This window comes from Apus apus, chromosome 5 (genome assembly GCF_020740795.1).
Source record: "Apus apus isolate bApuApu2 chromosome 5, bApuApu2.pri.cur, whole genome shotgun sequence".
In the NCBI taxonomy this organism is placed as follows: Eukaryota; Metazoa; Chordata; class Aves; order Apodiformes; family Apodidae; genus Apus; species Apus apus.
The window spans coordinates 34924163-34939112 of NC_067286.1; the positions used below are offsets into that span (position 1 = coordinate 34924163).

At 35.6% G+C, this 14950-nt stretch overlaps 1 protein-coding gene across 4 annotated transcripts in view; it reads left to right on the plus strand.

Annotated features, from left to right (window-relative positions):
* The window catches only part of DPH6 (diphthamine biosynthesis 6), a 196786-nt gene that overhangs the window by 39221 nt on the left and 142615 nt on the right, over window positions 1-14950 (plus strand). For 3 of the 4 annotated variants that reach the window (XM_051621258.1, XM_051621262.1, XM_051621261.1), the window contains exons 4-5: window positions 5816-5889; window positions 7906-8024. In XM_051621258.1, the coding sequence (XP_051477218.1) occupies window positions 5816-5889; window positions 7906-8024 (193 nt within the window). The remainder of the gene's footprint in view (window positions 1-5815; window positions 5890-7905; window positions 8025-14950) is intronic. The other variant, XM_051621263.1, reaches the window with a different exon arrangement.

A 14950-nucleotide genomic window follows, 5' to 3' on the forward strand; every position in this document is an offset into this window, starting at 1 on the left:
AAAGAAAACCTCTGTACTAAGACCACTGCAATGACTATTTTACTTAATAGTAGAATACTTCTTCCAGCATTGTATGCCACAATACATGTGTAGACATTTCCTCAAATTACTGTCACTATCCTTAATTGAATTTCCATCACTGAAATTTAAAAAAAAAAAAAAAAAAAAAAAAAAAGCAAAATTGAAATTATACTGTGCTAGGATAAATTACTCTCACATTTGTGTTTATATTTTACTTCAACTATTAACTGTGAATGGGTATTACAGAGCCACCAAAAGACAGGATAACAGTAAGCATGCTCATGGTACTGTATTGGGACTTTCACAAACTTTTAATTTTTCTTATTTTTTTCTGTTGGAAAATACAGTTAAAAGTAATTTTTGATACATGGAGAACAGCAATTTTGAATTGTGTTACTCATTTAATGGTTAAATTATACATATATAGCTTCAAAACTATGGTGCTTTAAACAGAAATTGTACATTTTAGTATAGTTACAGTTGCCAAGGTTGATTTGCTGTTCTAACACAATTGTTCATTAAGATTATTCTTCATGAATGTTAAGAATAGAAATAAATTAATGCTTATCACAAGACATATAATAATGATGTCATTTCACTTACAGTTAAAGCATAGATAATAATTCTTATGTATGTAAAAAGACTGTAAACTGCTGGTAAAAAATCTGTGTTGTTTACATGCTTTTTAAAATTTTATTTTTATACCTGCTTTTTAAAATGAGTAATTTGGGTAGCTTTGAAGGTGCAAAATAGGTATTAATAAGTCACAAGGGGGGGGGGAAAAGTTGTTACCATTTGTATACATATATGTTTAGCATTTGTTTTTACATGTGTTGTGTATTTCTAATGTAGTCCTTGATGACAGAGTGTACTGTGCTAAGTGCTTTCTATACTATCCAGATATTTCAGATAAGCAATTTAATTTGCTTTAAACTAACCTATTACACTAGAAATGTATTAGTATAGTTTCAATAATATCTTTAATTAATAGTACAAAAAAACCCAAAACCAAACAAACCCCCCCAAAAAATGAACCCAAAAAAACAATAAAGCCCTACAAAACATCCTCTCATATTAACTTTCCTTGAACATTTTTCTGATCTGTTACTTTTTGTATGATAACATCCATCTATCTATCTATCTGTCTATCTGTCTATCTGTCTATCTATCTGTCTATCTATCACAGAATTTTCCTGTATTTGCTTCCTTGGCTTTTGAGTTGAGTGCAGATCCCTGATATTTAGCCTGCAGTTGTCAGCCTGCTCTACCCATGCTGAGACTGCAGTTTTGTGAATGTGCTTTTCATAATATCAAATCTGATCAGATTCCACATTAAAATGTGTAGTACCTGAGGCCTGGCACCATTAATTCTGGCATCGATTCTCTGCTAACCACAATTGGCTCTGAACAAAACAAAATCCTGTCTCTTTGCAAAATGCCCTATAGCTGATTCAGTACTGAACAGAGAATCCAGGGAAGAACTAGTTTTCAGGCAGTACTCTTTTAGTGCTTCAAGTGCTGAGCTGATACACTGTCTGGCAAGGCTGTATGTAAACTTAGACCAGTTTAGGAATTTTAAAGGTTAGGCTATTTTTTTTTTTTTCTGTTCCACCTCATACTCCATCCTTCTTCCCTGCAAATCTGATTTCTTGACTTTTGCCACTCCAATCTTGATTTGTTGAACTGTACAGAAAAGGGGGACTGAATTGATTCCATTTTATCGTATGTAAGTATATTAACGAGTTCTCCCATTTCAAGGCATTTATCATAGAATCATCTATGATAATCTATCAGTTAGTGACTTTCTTTTGCACGTGAATCTTCATAAGGAAAAATTATTTTATGTCTTGATGGAATCTGAAAAAAGATTGTATTAGAGTCAGCACTGTTTAGTAGGATACGCTACTGTGTTCACCTGCTGTTAATTTAGTGAAAGCAAAGTAATTCTGATACTCTCAAAACGTAGAAAGTCTGAATTCTTTGTTTTGCCCTTTTCTCAGATTTTGCTTGTTTTTAGTGTCATCATTGAACCTAGTATTTTCCATGAAATAATAAATACTTACTGTTTTTGAATAGATTTCTAATGTGGCTGTAATGCCAGTATGTATGCCCATATACATCACACAGTACTTGATGTATTGGACGTAGTATATAATTTGTATTTTTATTCTACCTTGCATGAAGAAGTACTAATGAAAAAGCCTTTGAACATTCACTTTCTCTGACAGTGGGAGGCTACAGCAGTGATTGTAGAAATTCTTTGTGGTTGTGTTTCTGTTATTGTTTTTTCCTGGATCTTAGGCTAAATCTGCTTTACTCTTCCCTTGCCACTGGCCCTGAGTCCCCAGTCTGCCTTATGATCACATAAATGAAGATGCTCTTCTGAAGTGTTTTTTGGATTTTGTAATCCCCTGTTCCTTTCTGTAGTTGAATACTTCTCTCCCTGTAAAGGCACTTGCTTTTCTGACTATATGTTTCCTAATCTCTGATAGTCTGGATGTACTTCACAGCAGGAGTCCTAAGTTTGTTTGCAAAAGTGAGAAGCCTCAGCCATTCTGATTCTGTGATTCCATTACAAATATATTAGTGTGTATTGAGCAGAAAGGGATATAGGCTGCTTCATTCCTTCACAGAGAAAGATGTGTGGTGACTTGGAAACATGGACAGCTAATATTTAACATACTGATTGTTTAATAATATTGGTTTGTGTTGTCACAATTTGTGCATGGACCACTTCATGATTACCAACTTTGATTAATTGTTCATGTAAGCAGAAATATGGCTAATGTTTCTGGATATATTGGATGATGTTTGAACATTGTAATGGAGAAGATTTTGTAGAAATTGTGTTATTCTTTTTACATAAAAATACAAACAAACAATACTTAGCTCTCATGTTTTTCAAGACTGTTATGTGACTTAGCTTTATAATGTTTCTAAATGGAACTTGGAAGAAAGCAACTTAAGTGCAATTGTAGCAGTACAGGTAAATTGCTTATCAAAACTGCATGGTACAAAGGAATATGGGGAAAAATTTTTATAAGTACTTGAGGATCCATAAAGGCATCATGAATCATGTTGTCAAATTTATTGAAAGAAAACTCTACTTACATAACTGTGTTAACATTTCAAGAAATTTAATTCTAGATGGATGAGTTGAGTAAGCTGGCAAGTATGTGATTTATATTTATTCTGAAAAGAGCTTTGAAATGTTGCATGGAAAGCTCAAAGAGAAGCAGAAGTAGTATTGGCTGGGTAATAGTAATGATAATGGTAACACTGGCAGTGAATAATGAACAAGTGACAGATAAGCTAAAATAAATTTTTATCAGTGCTATTAGTTCTGGATATGTGAGAAGCATCAACCTGAATCCTCTGTGATTTGGCATATTAAATTATAAATCCATTAATGACATGTAGAAGTATATAAATTGAACAACTTAGGAATTTTGTTGGGCAGATACAAGGTGCAAGTTAAAGACTAGACTGAGGAAAGACAATTTGAGATTGACATAAACCAAGGATTTCTTTCTTACAATATAATTATGAGTAAAACATCTTCCACATAATTTTATTAATTTTACATTCAGTAATTTTACATTCAGTACTATGGCAAAGACTGATTTGATTTTTACATGCATGTCTAGGTGTGTAATTGCAAATTATGTGGTAAAATGCTGCAAACATCAGACCCCACCTGGAGTACTGTTTCCAATTCTCGAGCCCCCAGCATAAGAAGGACATGGAGCTGTTGGAGTGAGTCCAGAGGAGGGTCACAAAGGTGATCAGAGGGCTGGGGTACCTCTCCTATGAAAACAGGCTGAGAGTGTTAGGTTTGTTCAGTGTGGAGAAAAGAAGGCTCCAGGAGACCTTACAGTGGCCTTCCAGTACCTGAAGGGGCTACAGGAAAGCTGGGGAGGGGCTTTTTATAAGGGCATGTAGGATAGGATGAGAGGTGATGGTTTTAAGCTGAAAGACGATAGATTTAGATTAGGTATTAGGAGCACATTCTTTACTATGAAGGTGGAGACACTGGAACAGGTTGCCCTGAGAAGTTGTGGATGCCCCTTCACTGGAAAGGAAATTGGGTGGGAGTGTTGATCTACCTGAGAGTAGGAAGGCTTTACAGAGGAAACTGGACAGGCTGGATTGATGGGCCAGGGCCAGTTATATGAGGTTCAATAAGGGCGTGTTCCGGATCCTACATCTTGGTCACAACAACCCCAGACAATGCTACAGGCTTGGGGAAGAGTGGCTGGAGAGCTGCCCAGGAGAAGAGGACCTGGGGATGCCGTTTGACAGACAGCTTAACGTGAGCCAGCAGTGTGCCCAGGTGGCCAAGAAGGCCAGCTGCCTCCTGGCCTGCATCAGGAATAGCCAGCAGGAGAGGTGATCATGCCCCTGTACTTGATGCTGGTGAGGCTGCGCCTGGAGTACCGTGTTCATTTCTGGGCCACTCACTACGGGAAGGACATTGAGGTGCTGGAGTGTGTCCAGAGGAGAGCTATCAAGCTGGTTAAGGGTCTTGAGAACAAGTCATACAAGGAGTGGCTGAGGGAACTGGGGATGTTTATTTTGGAGGAAACTGAGGGGAGACCTTGCTGCCCTCTACAACTACCAGAAAGGAGGTTGTAGGGAGGTGGGTGTTGGCCTCGTCTCTGAAGTAAATAACGATAGGACCAGAGGAAATGGTCTGAAGTTGCAGCAGAGGAGGTTTAGATTGGATATTTGGAAGAATTTATATGCTAAAAGAGTGGTCTGGGGAGGTGGTTGAGTCACCATACTTGGAGGTATTCAAGAAATGTGTAGATGTGACACTTCAGGGCATGCTCTAGTGGCCAAAGTTGAGGGTGGTTTTTTTTCGGTGTTTTTTGGTGGAGTGTGTGTGGTTGGTTGTGTTTGGGGTTTTTTGTGTGTTTTGATGGTTGGACTCAGTGATCTCGGAGGTCCTTTCCAACCATGATGATTCTGTGATTCTGTATGTTTCTGTGTTTCACAATTTTGCTGTTTAACCAGAAGGTGGATCATGCTGTGTGGTTATGATCAGCTTTTGTTAAAAGAGGAAAACAACATTAACTGAAGTCTAGCTGGAGCAAATTTTAGGAGAAGAAAGTAAATTCAGTATGTTGATTAGGACTCAAGCAACTTAAAAATGCAAGAGCTCATGAAATATTATATGTATGTGGATTTTCAAATATTACATTCTCAGTGTGTTTGCAAGAAAACAAATCAAGTACTATTGGCTTAGGTAATTGAAATGAAACATAGAAAATGTCATGGAAAACCTTATAGCAGAATTTTGAAAAGGGGACGTTGAGTAAGTTGCCCGCAAGTTTTCTTGTTCTGATGTTAGGATAAAAAGAGTAATCTCACACCCTCTGGTGCTTCATATTGTGACAAATGCTGACAGTTTAATTGATCATTGTGATTTTATGTTGCTGATATTTATTTGTAGGTAGGATAGCTAACACCTTAGTTACAATGAAGAGATGAAAGTAATTTTCAGAATGTCAGGAAAACTTAGGATATGGTGTTAAATCTAGTACTTTTCAGTTACTCTGGTTATTTTTTCTGTAGAGTGATACTTGAGTAGATTACTGTGTTAGAGTAATAACCACATAGTAGGTCAGCTGTGCTGCTCTCTTCTATGGAAGATCTGCGTTCCTGCCCGTTCAGTTCCACGTGCTGGGCACAGGGATTTATTCTTGGTTAAGTCTGCTAGTAGAGGTACTGAATCTCTATTGCTTAGGCCAGCATATAGTGCTATCATTAGTATTCCATGTCTTTTTTTCAGGACAAAGAAGGAGTGGAGGGTGTATCTGTGGGAGCAATTCTTTCTGACTACCAGAGAGTTCGAGTTGAAGATGTGTAAGAAAATATTTATCTTTATTAATATACGTATTCTGTAAAGTGCTTTGCTTGTTTGCTTTCTAGCTCACATTCTGGAGAAGACACAGATGCTATATTTGTCATGTTCTATGTTACCCAATAAATGCAATCTGTTGAAATAAGTATATTATTTCCCTGTTTTGTTTCCCCCTTAGAATCATGTGTTCGTTAGTAAAAGTTCATTAGAGAGCATACTCATTTTTTGATTGCTCTTCAGATCTCTTCCATGGATCTGTTGAAAATACTTTAGAGTTTTGATATCAACATAATTGACTAGATTCAGAACTTTAGTTTCAACAGAAAGCTTACTCAGTTCCAGTGGCTTCAGTGCTGTGGTCAGGTATCTTATTTTTCAGCAGAGCTTTAATATAGAGGAGCATCCCATGACTTGTTATCAGGAATTAAATGCAAGAAAATCTTTATGTGCATATATACCCTTACTTTCTTAAGATCTAAAATCTGTTATCATGAAGTAGGAGATTTGATTTGTCATTTCTACTGTGCACTTTTTAAGTCTAGATAGATTGTGATACTTTTAAGAGTCTTAATTAAAAAAAGGATTATGTCATGGGAGTCATGTGTGTTATGTAGGCCAAGATGATTGAGGTCTGGAAAAAAGTATTCACTATATATGTCTGATGAAATGCAAAACCACCTTCTGTTAAAAATTAATTAGAATTTAGTTAGTTCATTAGTTATTTGTTGACGATAAAAGCAAATACCTGGAATACTTTATGAACTGTAAGAACGGTGATGTTAATGCTGTGCCAGCTTGATGCACATCAACAAGTTATACAGCATGGGTGTTTTCTTTACACTTTACATAGTTAAATTGCAGTCAGAAATAGCTTTTTTTTTTTTTTTCCCGTTACACTTTAAACATTTTTAATGACTGCCTAATTATGTTACTAGATATTTTAGAAAAGATTACCTTTGTTGATTGTGGGTTTCAGATCTTTTACCGCAATCAAAAGATTGACAGGACGTCACCATATTTCACACAGACATGATTAATTCCAGGGTTGCTCAGTGGTAAAAAAAAAAATTTACATTGATCTGTAGATTTACCCGTTACAATGAAGTTGTTTCACATAAACCATCCTGTTTGCTTGGATTCAACTAATTTGTTAGCTAAAGTTAGGCATCTAAATGAACCATTTTGCATTCAGGGTTGGTAAATACTTCTGTTAATTTCACAACTTAGTGCTCTGTTAAAATTTAAGAAAGTAATAACAAAACCAATTGAATTACATGGGTGCTAACTATGGATTTAATTGTCAACATTGAACTTCCATTTAACCAAATTCTTGACACTAATACTAGTGGGTCTGTTTTAAGACATGGGAGAAAGCCGATATATGAGAGAAAGCCCATTCATTAGGTAAACAATGATAATTGACAAATAAATGTAATTTTTGAATGCTCTGAGCTAGTCCCAAATTTAAATGTTTTTACGTTTGTCAGGAACTAGGCATTGCACATTTAATCACCAGCTGATGGTACTTGACAATTTGCAGAAGGGCTACCTATCAATCATGCAAATTAGTGATTCTCTGATCAACAATCAAATGCTGTGTATCGAGCACTGTTGAAATATGTTATTTATCAAAAGAAATAATTACATTTACAAGTTGTATTTTGTAACACAAGCTGTATACATTTTCCTGAATGATTCCTTTCCTTGGGTGTTGATCCAAATCTCAGGTTTCTGGAGTTTAACAAATTCAGCATATTGTACCAGTGATGTGTCCCACATTTGTCACAGAGTTGTAACTCCTGCCTTAGCTAAACTCATAAAAAGTGGTCACTCCCTAAGGTATTGATTGCTTTGCATCCTTGAAGGTTTGGGAATGCATTTTCTCATGGTTTTACTTATGTTCCTATGCAAATTTAAAGCTAGGATATGAGAGAAACTAATTACCTTTAATTTTACATGATTCATGCTGTGTGAAAGCATAATGCTTGGCTTTATGCACTTTTTTGTTTGTTTTTAAGATGCAGAAGGCTTAATCTTCAGCCTTTAGCTTACCTTTGGCGTCGGAACCAGGAAATATTGCTTAAAGAAATGATATCATCTAACATTCAAGCCATAATCATAAAAGTGGCAGCTTTTGGTAAGTGTTCAGATTTTGAGTAATATTGTCTACTGAAACTTACCATGGACAAATCCACAACATAACCGAGAAAAACAAAAATGTTCTATATTTTAGGATAAGAAATGTTAATATGAAGAAAATTATTAAAAATTATATGACTGAATAACAGTCAAGTTTTCTGAATATTTAATTTTTCTGTATGCAATTCTTTCTTAGAAGAAGCATGGAAAAGCTGGAAAATAATTCTTACTATCATAGTAATTACGTTTCTTTTGTAATTTTTTTACTCTAGTTTGTTTTTGATTTTCAGTAAAGATGCATGCATAATTCAGTGGTTCACAGTATTGTCATTTATAGATGATGCAGACTGGTGGCTAGACAATGTTATAAAACAACCATGGAAGTTTTAATGGAAATACAACAAATTAACATCAAACAAGATGTAATTACATGAGGCCAAAACATTTTGTGTAACAACTGTCTTTGAGTTTGTAAAACATGTAGCAAACAGATAGTTCCTCATTGCCTTCAAAAGAATGGTATTTACTATCTAGTGGTTTAGTATACCAGAAAATCAACATATTTTCATTGTCAAATATGTAAAATGAGATTGTATAATGAAGCTAATCAATATGAAAGATAACCTGTTTGTTTATTGTTGGAATGTAAAGATAAGGCCAAGGGAAGTTTTATAGGAAGGCTTATTGAATGATGTGCTCTGTAACCCTAAGAAGCAGTTTTTCATTTGAGAGTATCAAATGTAGTTTTAAGCATAACATGAGAGCAAATGACCTTTTCTCTCCAGGTTGACTATAGATTTGTGGTCCATTGTACTAAGAATGCCCAGTATAAGATAAGAGTGTCTGTGGCTAAAGATGTACATTTAAAAAATGGTGTGAATAACCTTGCAGTTAGTCTGATGGCTAGTTTATCTGGGCAACTTTCACATTAAATGTCTGTCTTCCTTAAAGAATGCTTTATAACAAAGTAATTTCTCCTGAAATATTAGCCAAGTATTGAATTATAATCCCTTCAGATTGGATTAATTCCATGGCTTTTTGTTTTAGTTAATTCCTTTTTAAAATTATTTATTTGTTCCTCTTCAGCTGGTATAGTTTGTAACTAGTTTTTACATTATTACTATTGCTCTCTAGAGTCTGCTAGGGCTGCTAGTGGGATTAGAATGATTAGAAATACCATGTTCATACTCTCATTCACTTACAGGTAACAAACAATATAATTTAATAGTGTTTTCCTGAATTTTCTGTATGGTTTTCTACTATAAAGCACTTCTTTTTTTAAAATTGGAAAAAAACCCCTTTGTACATGCAAAGTACTTGTCATTTTTCCATAAAATAGAATGCTTTAATTCCTTATGCTGACATGAAGAAAAAATAAAAGCCAACAAAGAATGCGTAACATGCTTTTTCACATCAAAATTACTCTTCAAATAAAATACATTATTTAAATAATAGATAAAACTATTTCACAAGTAGCCATCACTGATGACCTGTCTAAGGCCTGATGCAAGATAAGCTTGTCTTTTGTATTCTACAGTCTTAAAAAAACATAAAATGCACTAGTTAGTGCACAAAGAGTGCTCTGTGTGCTATTCATTGAAGGAGCAAATACCATAAATATTTGTAGATAGCAATTAGATAGAAAACCTCTCTGAGATATTTTTTTTATTTTTATTTTTTTGGCTACAGGTAAAAGAAAGATCTTATCAGAGTCAATTTCTCACCTGCCTCAGGCAGCCATAATTAGATGTAAGCAAAATTAATGGAGCTTGTGTGCTCTGGGGCCATTCTGTAATGCTTTAATAATTGCATGCCTTATTAAAGTGGATTTAAGGTATGAAGGCTGCTTAACATATCAAGTGGCAAAGAAGATAAGATACAGTTTAACTTTTTGCCTCTTAGATTAATGATCAAAGCTAAAGTGCAATGAAAATATTTAAAATAACAGATTTAAGAGTCTAAAGTGTAATGCATTAGATGGTGCATTGTACAGATGTTAATGCAAGAAGCAAATCTTTAACTTAGCTTGACATTCATCAGCGCTGGCATACTTGTACACCCACCTTGTCTTGTCTTCTAGTATTGGCAAGGTAAAAGCCTGTCATTTTATGTAGAAAACACATAATTATGCAAGTAAATGAGCATTAGTTTAGTACATTTCCCTAAATCCACCATTACAAATTAATATAATAAATTTTGCCAGTGGTGAGAGTTTTCTGTATCGGAGTAGTGTGCTTTTCCAGATGGGATACCAGTTGCTCTCACTTACATGGAAAAGAAGTATTGTTAGCAAGCCTTTTTCACATGCCTTCTGTTGATCTATAAGTAGATCAGCTTTCTTTCATTTAGAAGATATAGCAGAGGCTTTAATAATGAGAGAAAAACACTCCATCTAGCAGCAAACCTGAGCTATTTTTAAAAAAAGGGAAAAAAAAGAAAAAAAAAAAGAAAAATAAAAAAGCTGCTTAGCTTATGCATGTAAGCATTGATTTTTATTTAGTTTTACTTTACTTATATGGCCAATTATATATAAAACTTACTAAGCATTAACACAAAAATTTAAATATCACTATGTATTTTAAAATATTACAAGCTTCAGTCCTCATGTATATATGTGTATATAAGAATATACTTACAATTGATTTTATGCCATGCAGTTAAAGATGTTTGTCCTCTGTGTTCCTAGTTTTTTTTAAGAGTAATATTCACTGATGAAGTTTATAAATGCTCACTGTTGGCTTGAGAATATAAGATAGAATTTCTATATTTTATGGGATTAATATGCATTATTAAATTTATACATTGCAGTTTCTTTCCAGTTTGGTTATAGTAAATTAATGATTTATTATTGAAATAAATACCTGAAAAAATTAATTATGAGATCAGGTAATAGAGTTACTTAGTTGAAAAACTCTTTCATGGTTAACTTTGAACCACAGGAGAGAAATGGTACCATAACTATGTTCAACTGTGGACAATAATAAAAGCTAAAACTTCACATAAGGGCTGATTAACTAGTGGTCCTCAGGCTACATTTGAAGTGGGCCTCTTAGGCCATGGCTACATCCTTTATCTTGTAGGTCCATCCACTACAAGTGCTTCTAGACCATAAGCGTGCTTAGCCATGGGTAGCGTTGAAATCACAGGGGCTGTGGAAGCCTCAATTTTGAGATGGTGTGGGCCCTAGTTGCTTACCCAGGCTATTTCACTCCAAGAATGGACTAACTCAGGAAATGTGGGATAGAAGAGTGGACAGTGAGATGGATTAAGAACTGGCTAAATAACAGAGCCCAGAAGGTAGTGATCAATGGTGCAAAGTTCAGCTGAAGAGCTGTAGCTAGCGGAGTCCCTCAAGGATCAGTACTGAGTCCAGTCCTGTTCAGCATCTTTATCAATGACCTTGATGATGGGACAGAGTGTATTCTCAGCAAGTTTGCTGATGATACGAAACTGGGAGGATTGGCTGATGCACCTGAAGGCTCTTCAGCTGTTCAGTGAGATTTGGACAGACTGGGCAGAGAGGAACCTAATGAGATTCGACAAGGGCAAGTGCAGATTCCTTCACCTGGGAAGGAATAACAGCATGCACCAGTACAGGTTAGGAGGTGATCTGCTAAAAAGTATCCCAGTGGAGAAGGTCTTTGGAGTCCTGGTGGACAAGATGTTATCCATGGGACAGCAATGTGCCCTTGTGGCCAAGAAGGCCAGTGGTATCCTGGGATGCATTAAGAAGAATGTGTCCAGCAGATCGAGGGAGGTTCTCCTCCCCCTCTACTCTGCCCTAGTGAGACCTCACCTAGAGTATTGTGTCCAGTTTTGGGCTCCCCAGTTCAAGAAGGACAGGGATTTACTTGAGAGAATCCAATGAAGGGCTACGAGGATGATTAAGGGACTGGAACACCTCTGTTTTATGAGGAAAGGCTGAGAGACCTGGGGCTTTCTAGTCTGGAGAGGAGAAGACTGAGGGGGGATCTAATTAATGTGTATAAATATATGAGGGCTGGGCATCAAGAAGGCAGGGACAACCTCTTTTCACTTGTGCCCTGTGATAGGATGAGGGGTAATGTGCTCAAGTTTGAGTCCTCCTTAACATGAGGAAGAACTTCTTTACTGTAAGGGTTTCAGAGCACTGGAACAAGCTCCCCAGAGACATTTTGGAGTCTCCTTCTCTGGAGAATTTCAAGACCCATCTGGATGCATTTCTGAGTGCGTGGATTTGGTCCTACTCTGGCAGGGGGGGTTGGACTTGATGATCTCCATGGATGTCTTTCAATCCCTAACATTCTGTGATTCTGTAACAAGTCCTTAGGGAGGCATTGCTATCTCCTGTCTGTCCTTAAGTTCCTTCTCTAAAATGAGCTGTCTGAAGTACATTTATTTAACTTGACTCTCATTTGCTGCAAGAAGCTCCTGGCACTTGCCTCATGAGATCAAGAATATTGGTATACTCCTGCTGTACATAGAATCCTCTGAAAAGCTGATGGTTTATGGCTGTACATGCTTTTGTATATGAGCTTTTAGTTTAGAGAGAGTGAATGTTACCTCTCAGTATAATAATCAGTACCTGGAGCTTTATTTTATTATTTAAACCTAACCACCTACGTGTCTGCATCATTTGTTACTTGCATGCCACTAGTGTACAAAAGAAAAATTCTGTCTGACTTGAATTGATTGCCAGGCTCCTATTAATTTTCATGGAGATAAGATTTATGTATAAAGTAGTACATTAAAAAAGAACTAGCACCACACAGTTCCTGGTTAAGCTCCTGAGGGTGTAATTTAGTGCTACAGATAATCTGATCTAATAGTGAGTTGCTGCCAAAAGGTTGATCTTTCCTTCCGCCTTCTAACTGACTCTTCCAAACCACAAGTCTCTACTTGTTTTTTCCCTTGTGGAAGCTCCAGTGAGATGGTGTGGCTGCATCTGAGTGATCCAGCAGAAAGGTTCTGCTTTTTTTGTGTGTGCAGGGAACTTGCAGTGTGGATGCCATGACCACATGGAGGACAAAAGTCTCACTTTCAGTAGAAAGCTTACCTCTACATTGGGTTGGCTGTAATGTCAGATCATATCCTGAATAAAATTGGTGATTGTGTGAGTTTTGTCTTGAACACATCATCTATGCAATGGAAAGGAACAGTATTCTCTGAAAAATGTGTCTATTTTTTAGTACTGAGCAATCTTAAAGTCGTTATTTGGGCTACTGAAGGAACTGGTTATATTGTCATTACAGAGGAACATACTTGCTTCCTCTAAATATTTTCAAAAACTTCTCAGACACTTCACAAATGTAACAGAAGGAAGCAAGGAACATTTTGTGAAGAAATCAATACAGGATCCCAGTTGTTTTCTTGCATATTTTGCTTTACTAAATAAACTAACCACTGGCATTATGCTTAGCTACTTCAGTTTATTTAAAAGAGATTATTCCATTGCTTATTTCTTGGGCAGTTATCAGGCACTAGAGCTGTAATGAAATCTATTACAGTCTTCACAACTTTTGTTCTTCATAACATTTGGTTTTATAATAAGAAAAACTTCTTCTGTTTATTGTAAAGTGAAGTGGAACATAAAATGACTGATAATATTTTTCAAAGTACTGTCAAATTCTGTTGTCTATTCTGTTAGGAATAATGTATTATGAAAAGTAGCCTTAGAATTTTACTAGAAAAATTATCGCTCAGCCATGCTCATGATTTACCTTGTATATGCATATAATAGCTTATAATTAATTTTATTGTAATTTTTTTCAGATTATAAATTTGCTAAATTTACACCTATCACGTACTTCAGGAAATATATTCTTATTAGTCTTTCCTCCCTTCCAGTCCTTGTTTCCTAGATAACACTTAATACTGTCACTGAATTTTTAAACAAAGCTACAAAAGTTTAGTTGGTCATTTAGAGTTTAAGAGTGTTTGGCACTTTTGCCTTAGGCTTATTCCCTAATGCAATTGTCTGCTATCTCATTTATCTACATCTTTCATGTTATTTGTGATAAAAGAAAAGGTACAATACTTGTATGTTCACTAAATGTTGTATGAAAGGACCTGGCAACTGATACAAAAGCAAGTAAGCCATTTTAGCTCAGGCCCATTTTATTTCTAAGGGAAAAGATTAACAGGGGAAAAGACCAATATAGAAGAATGGGAATTGTATGCAAGATCTGTAATCGATCAAAATTAGTTAAGGATTTATGAAGAGTATGATGCAAAAGAGAGGAGTAAGAGAAAAGAGAATTGGGAATGGGCTTTTTAAAGTCTTAATTCAGACCATAGCTGAAAGGTTAGAAAAATAATATGAGAAAGTATTCTTTGCATTTGGAATGTTACTTGCACTGACGCCTATATATGAATGACAGATGCTTTGTTACCAGTTTAAGATGACATTTTTGATAGAACTTTAGGTGCATGGGTATAAAGAAATGTTTGAAAATAAAAGTGTGTTACAGAAAAATAAATGAGATTTTGTGACAGTATGCATAAGTAAATATTATTTGTTGCTCTTTAATGCTGGGTAAGCTTAAAGTTCTGGATGCACATTAACTATGCAAACTTCTATACTGAAACAGCATAAACTCAAACTTTTAAAGACGCACTTGTATAGGTAGAATCATAGATGCTTGTTCTCCAGGTCTCTCTGATCTGTCTTAATCTGATACTTTTTTACTGCTGTGCCCTTTATCCTATTGCAGGTGATCTGATTTTCCCTGTCCTACGTCTGTGTTTGTCCATTTGGGGACTGTGACTTTTTACAGATTTATAACTTTTCTGCATGGGGGTGGCTTTAATGAAAGTGACACAAATTATACCACTTGTACCATACCTCTCTCTTTGCCACTAAATCAAATTTCAATCCTTTTCTTCAAAGATGAGTAGTACTAGAACTGTTCAAAGCATGGAAATACCAGAATTCTTTGTCAGGGA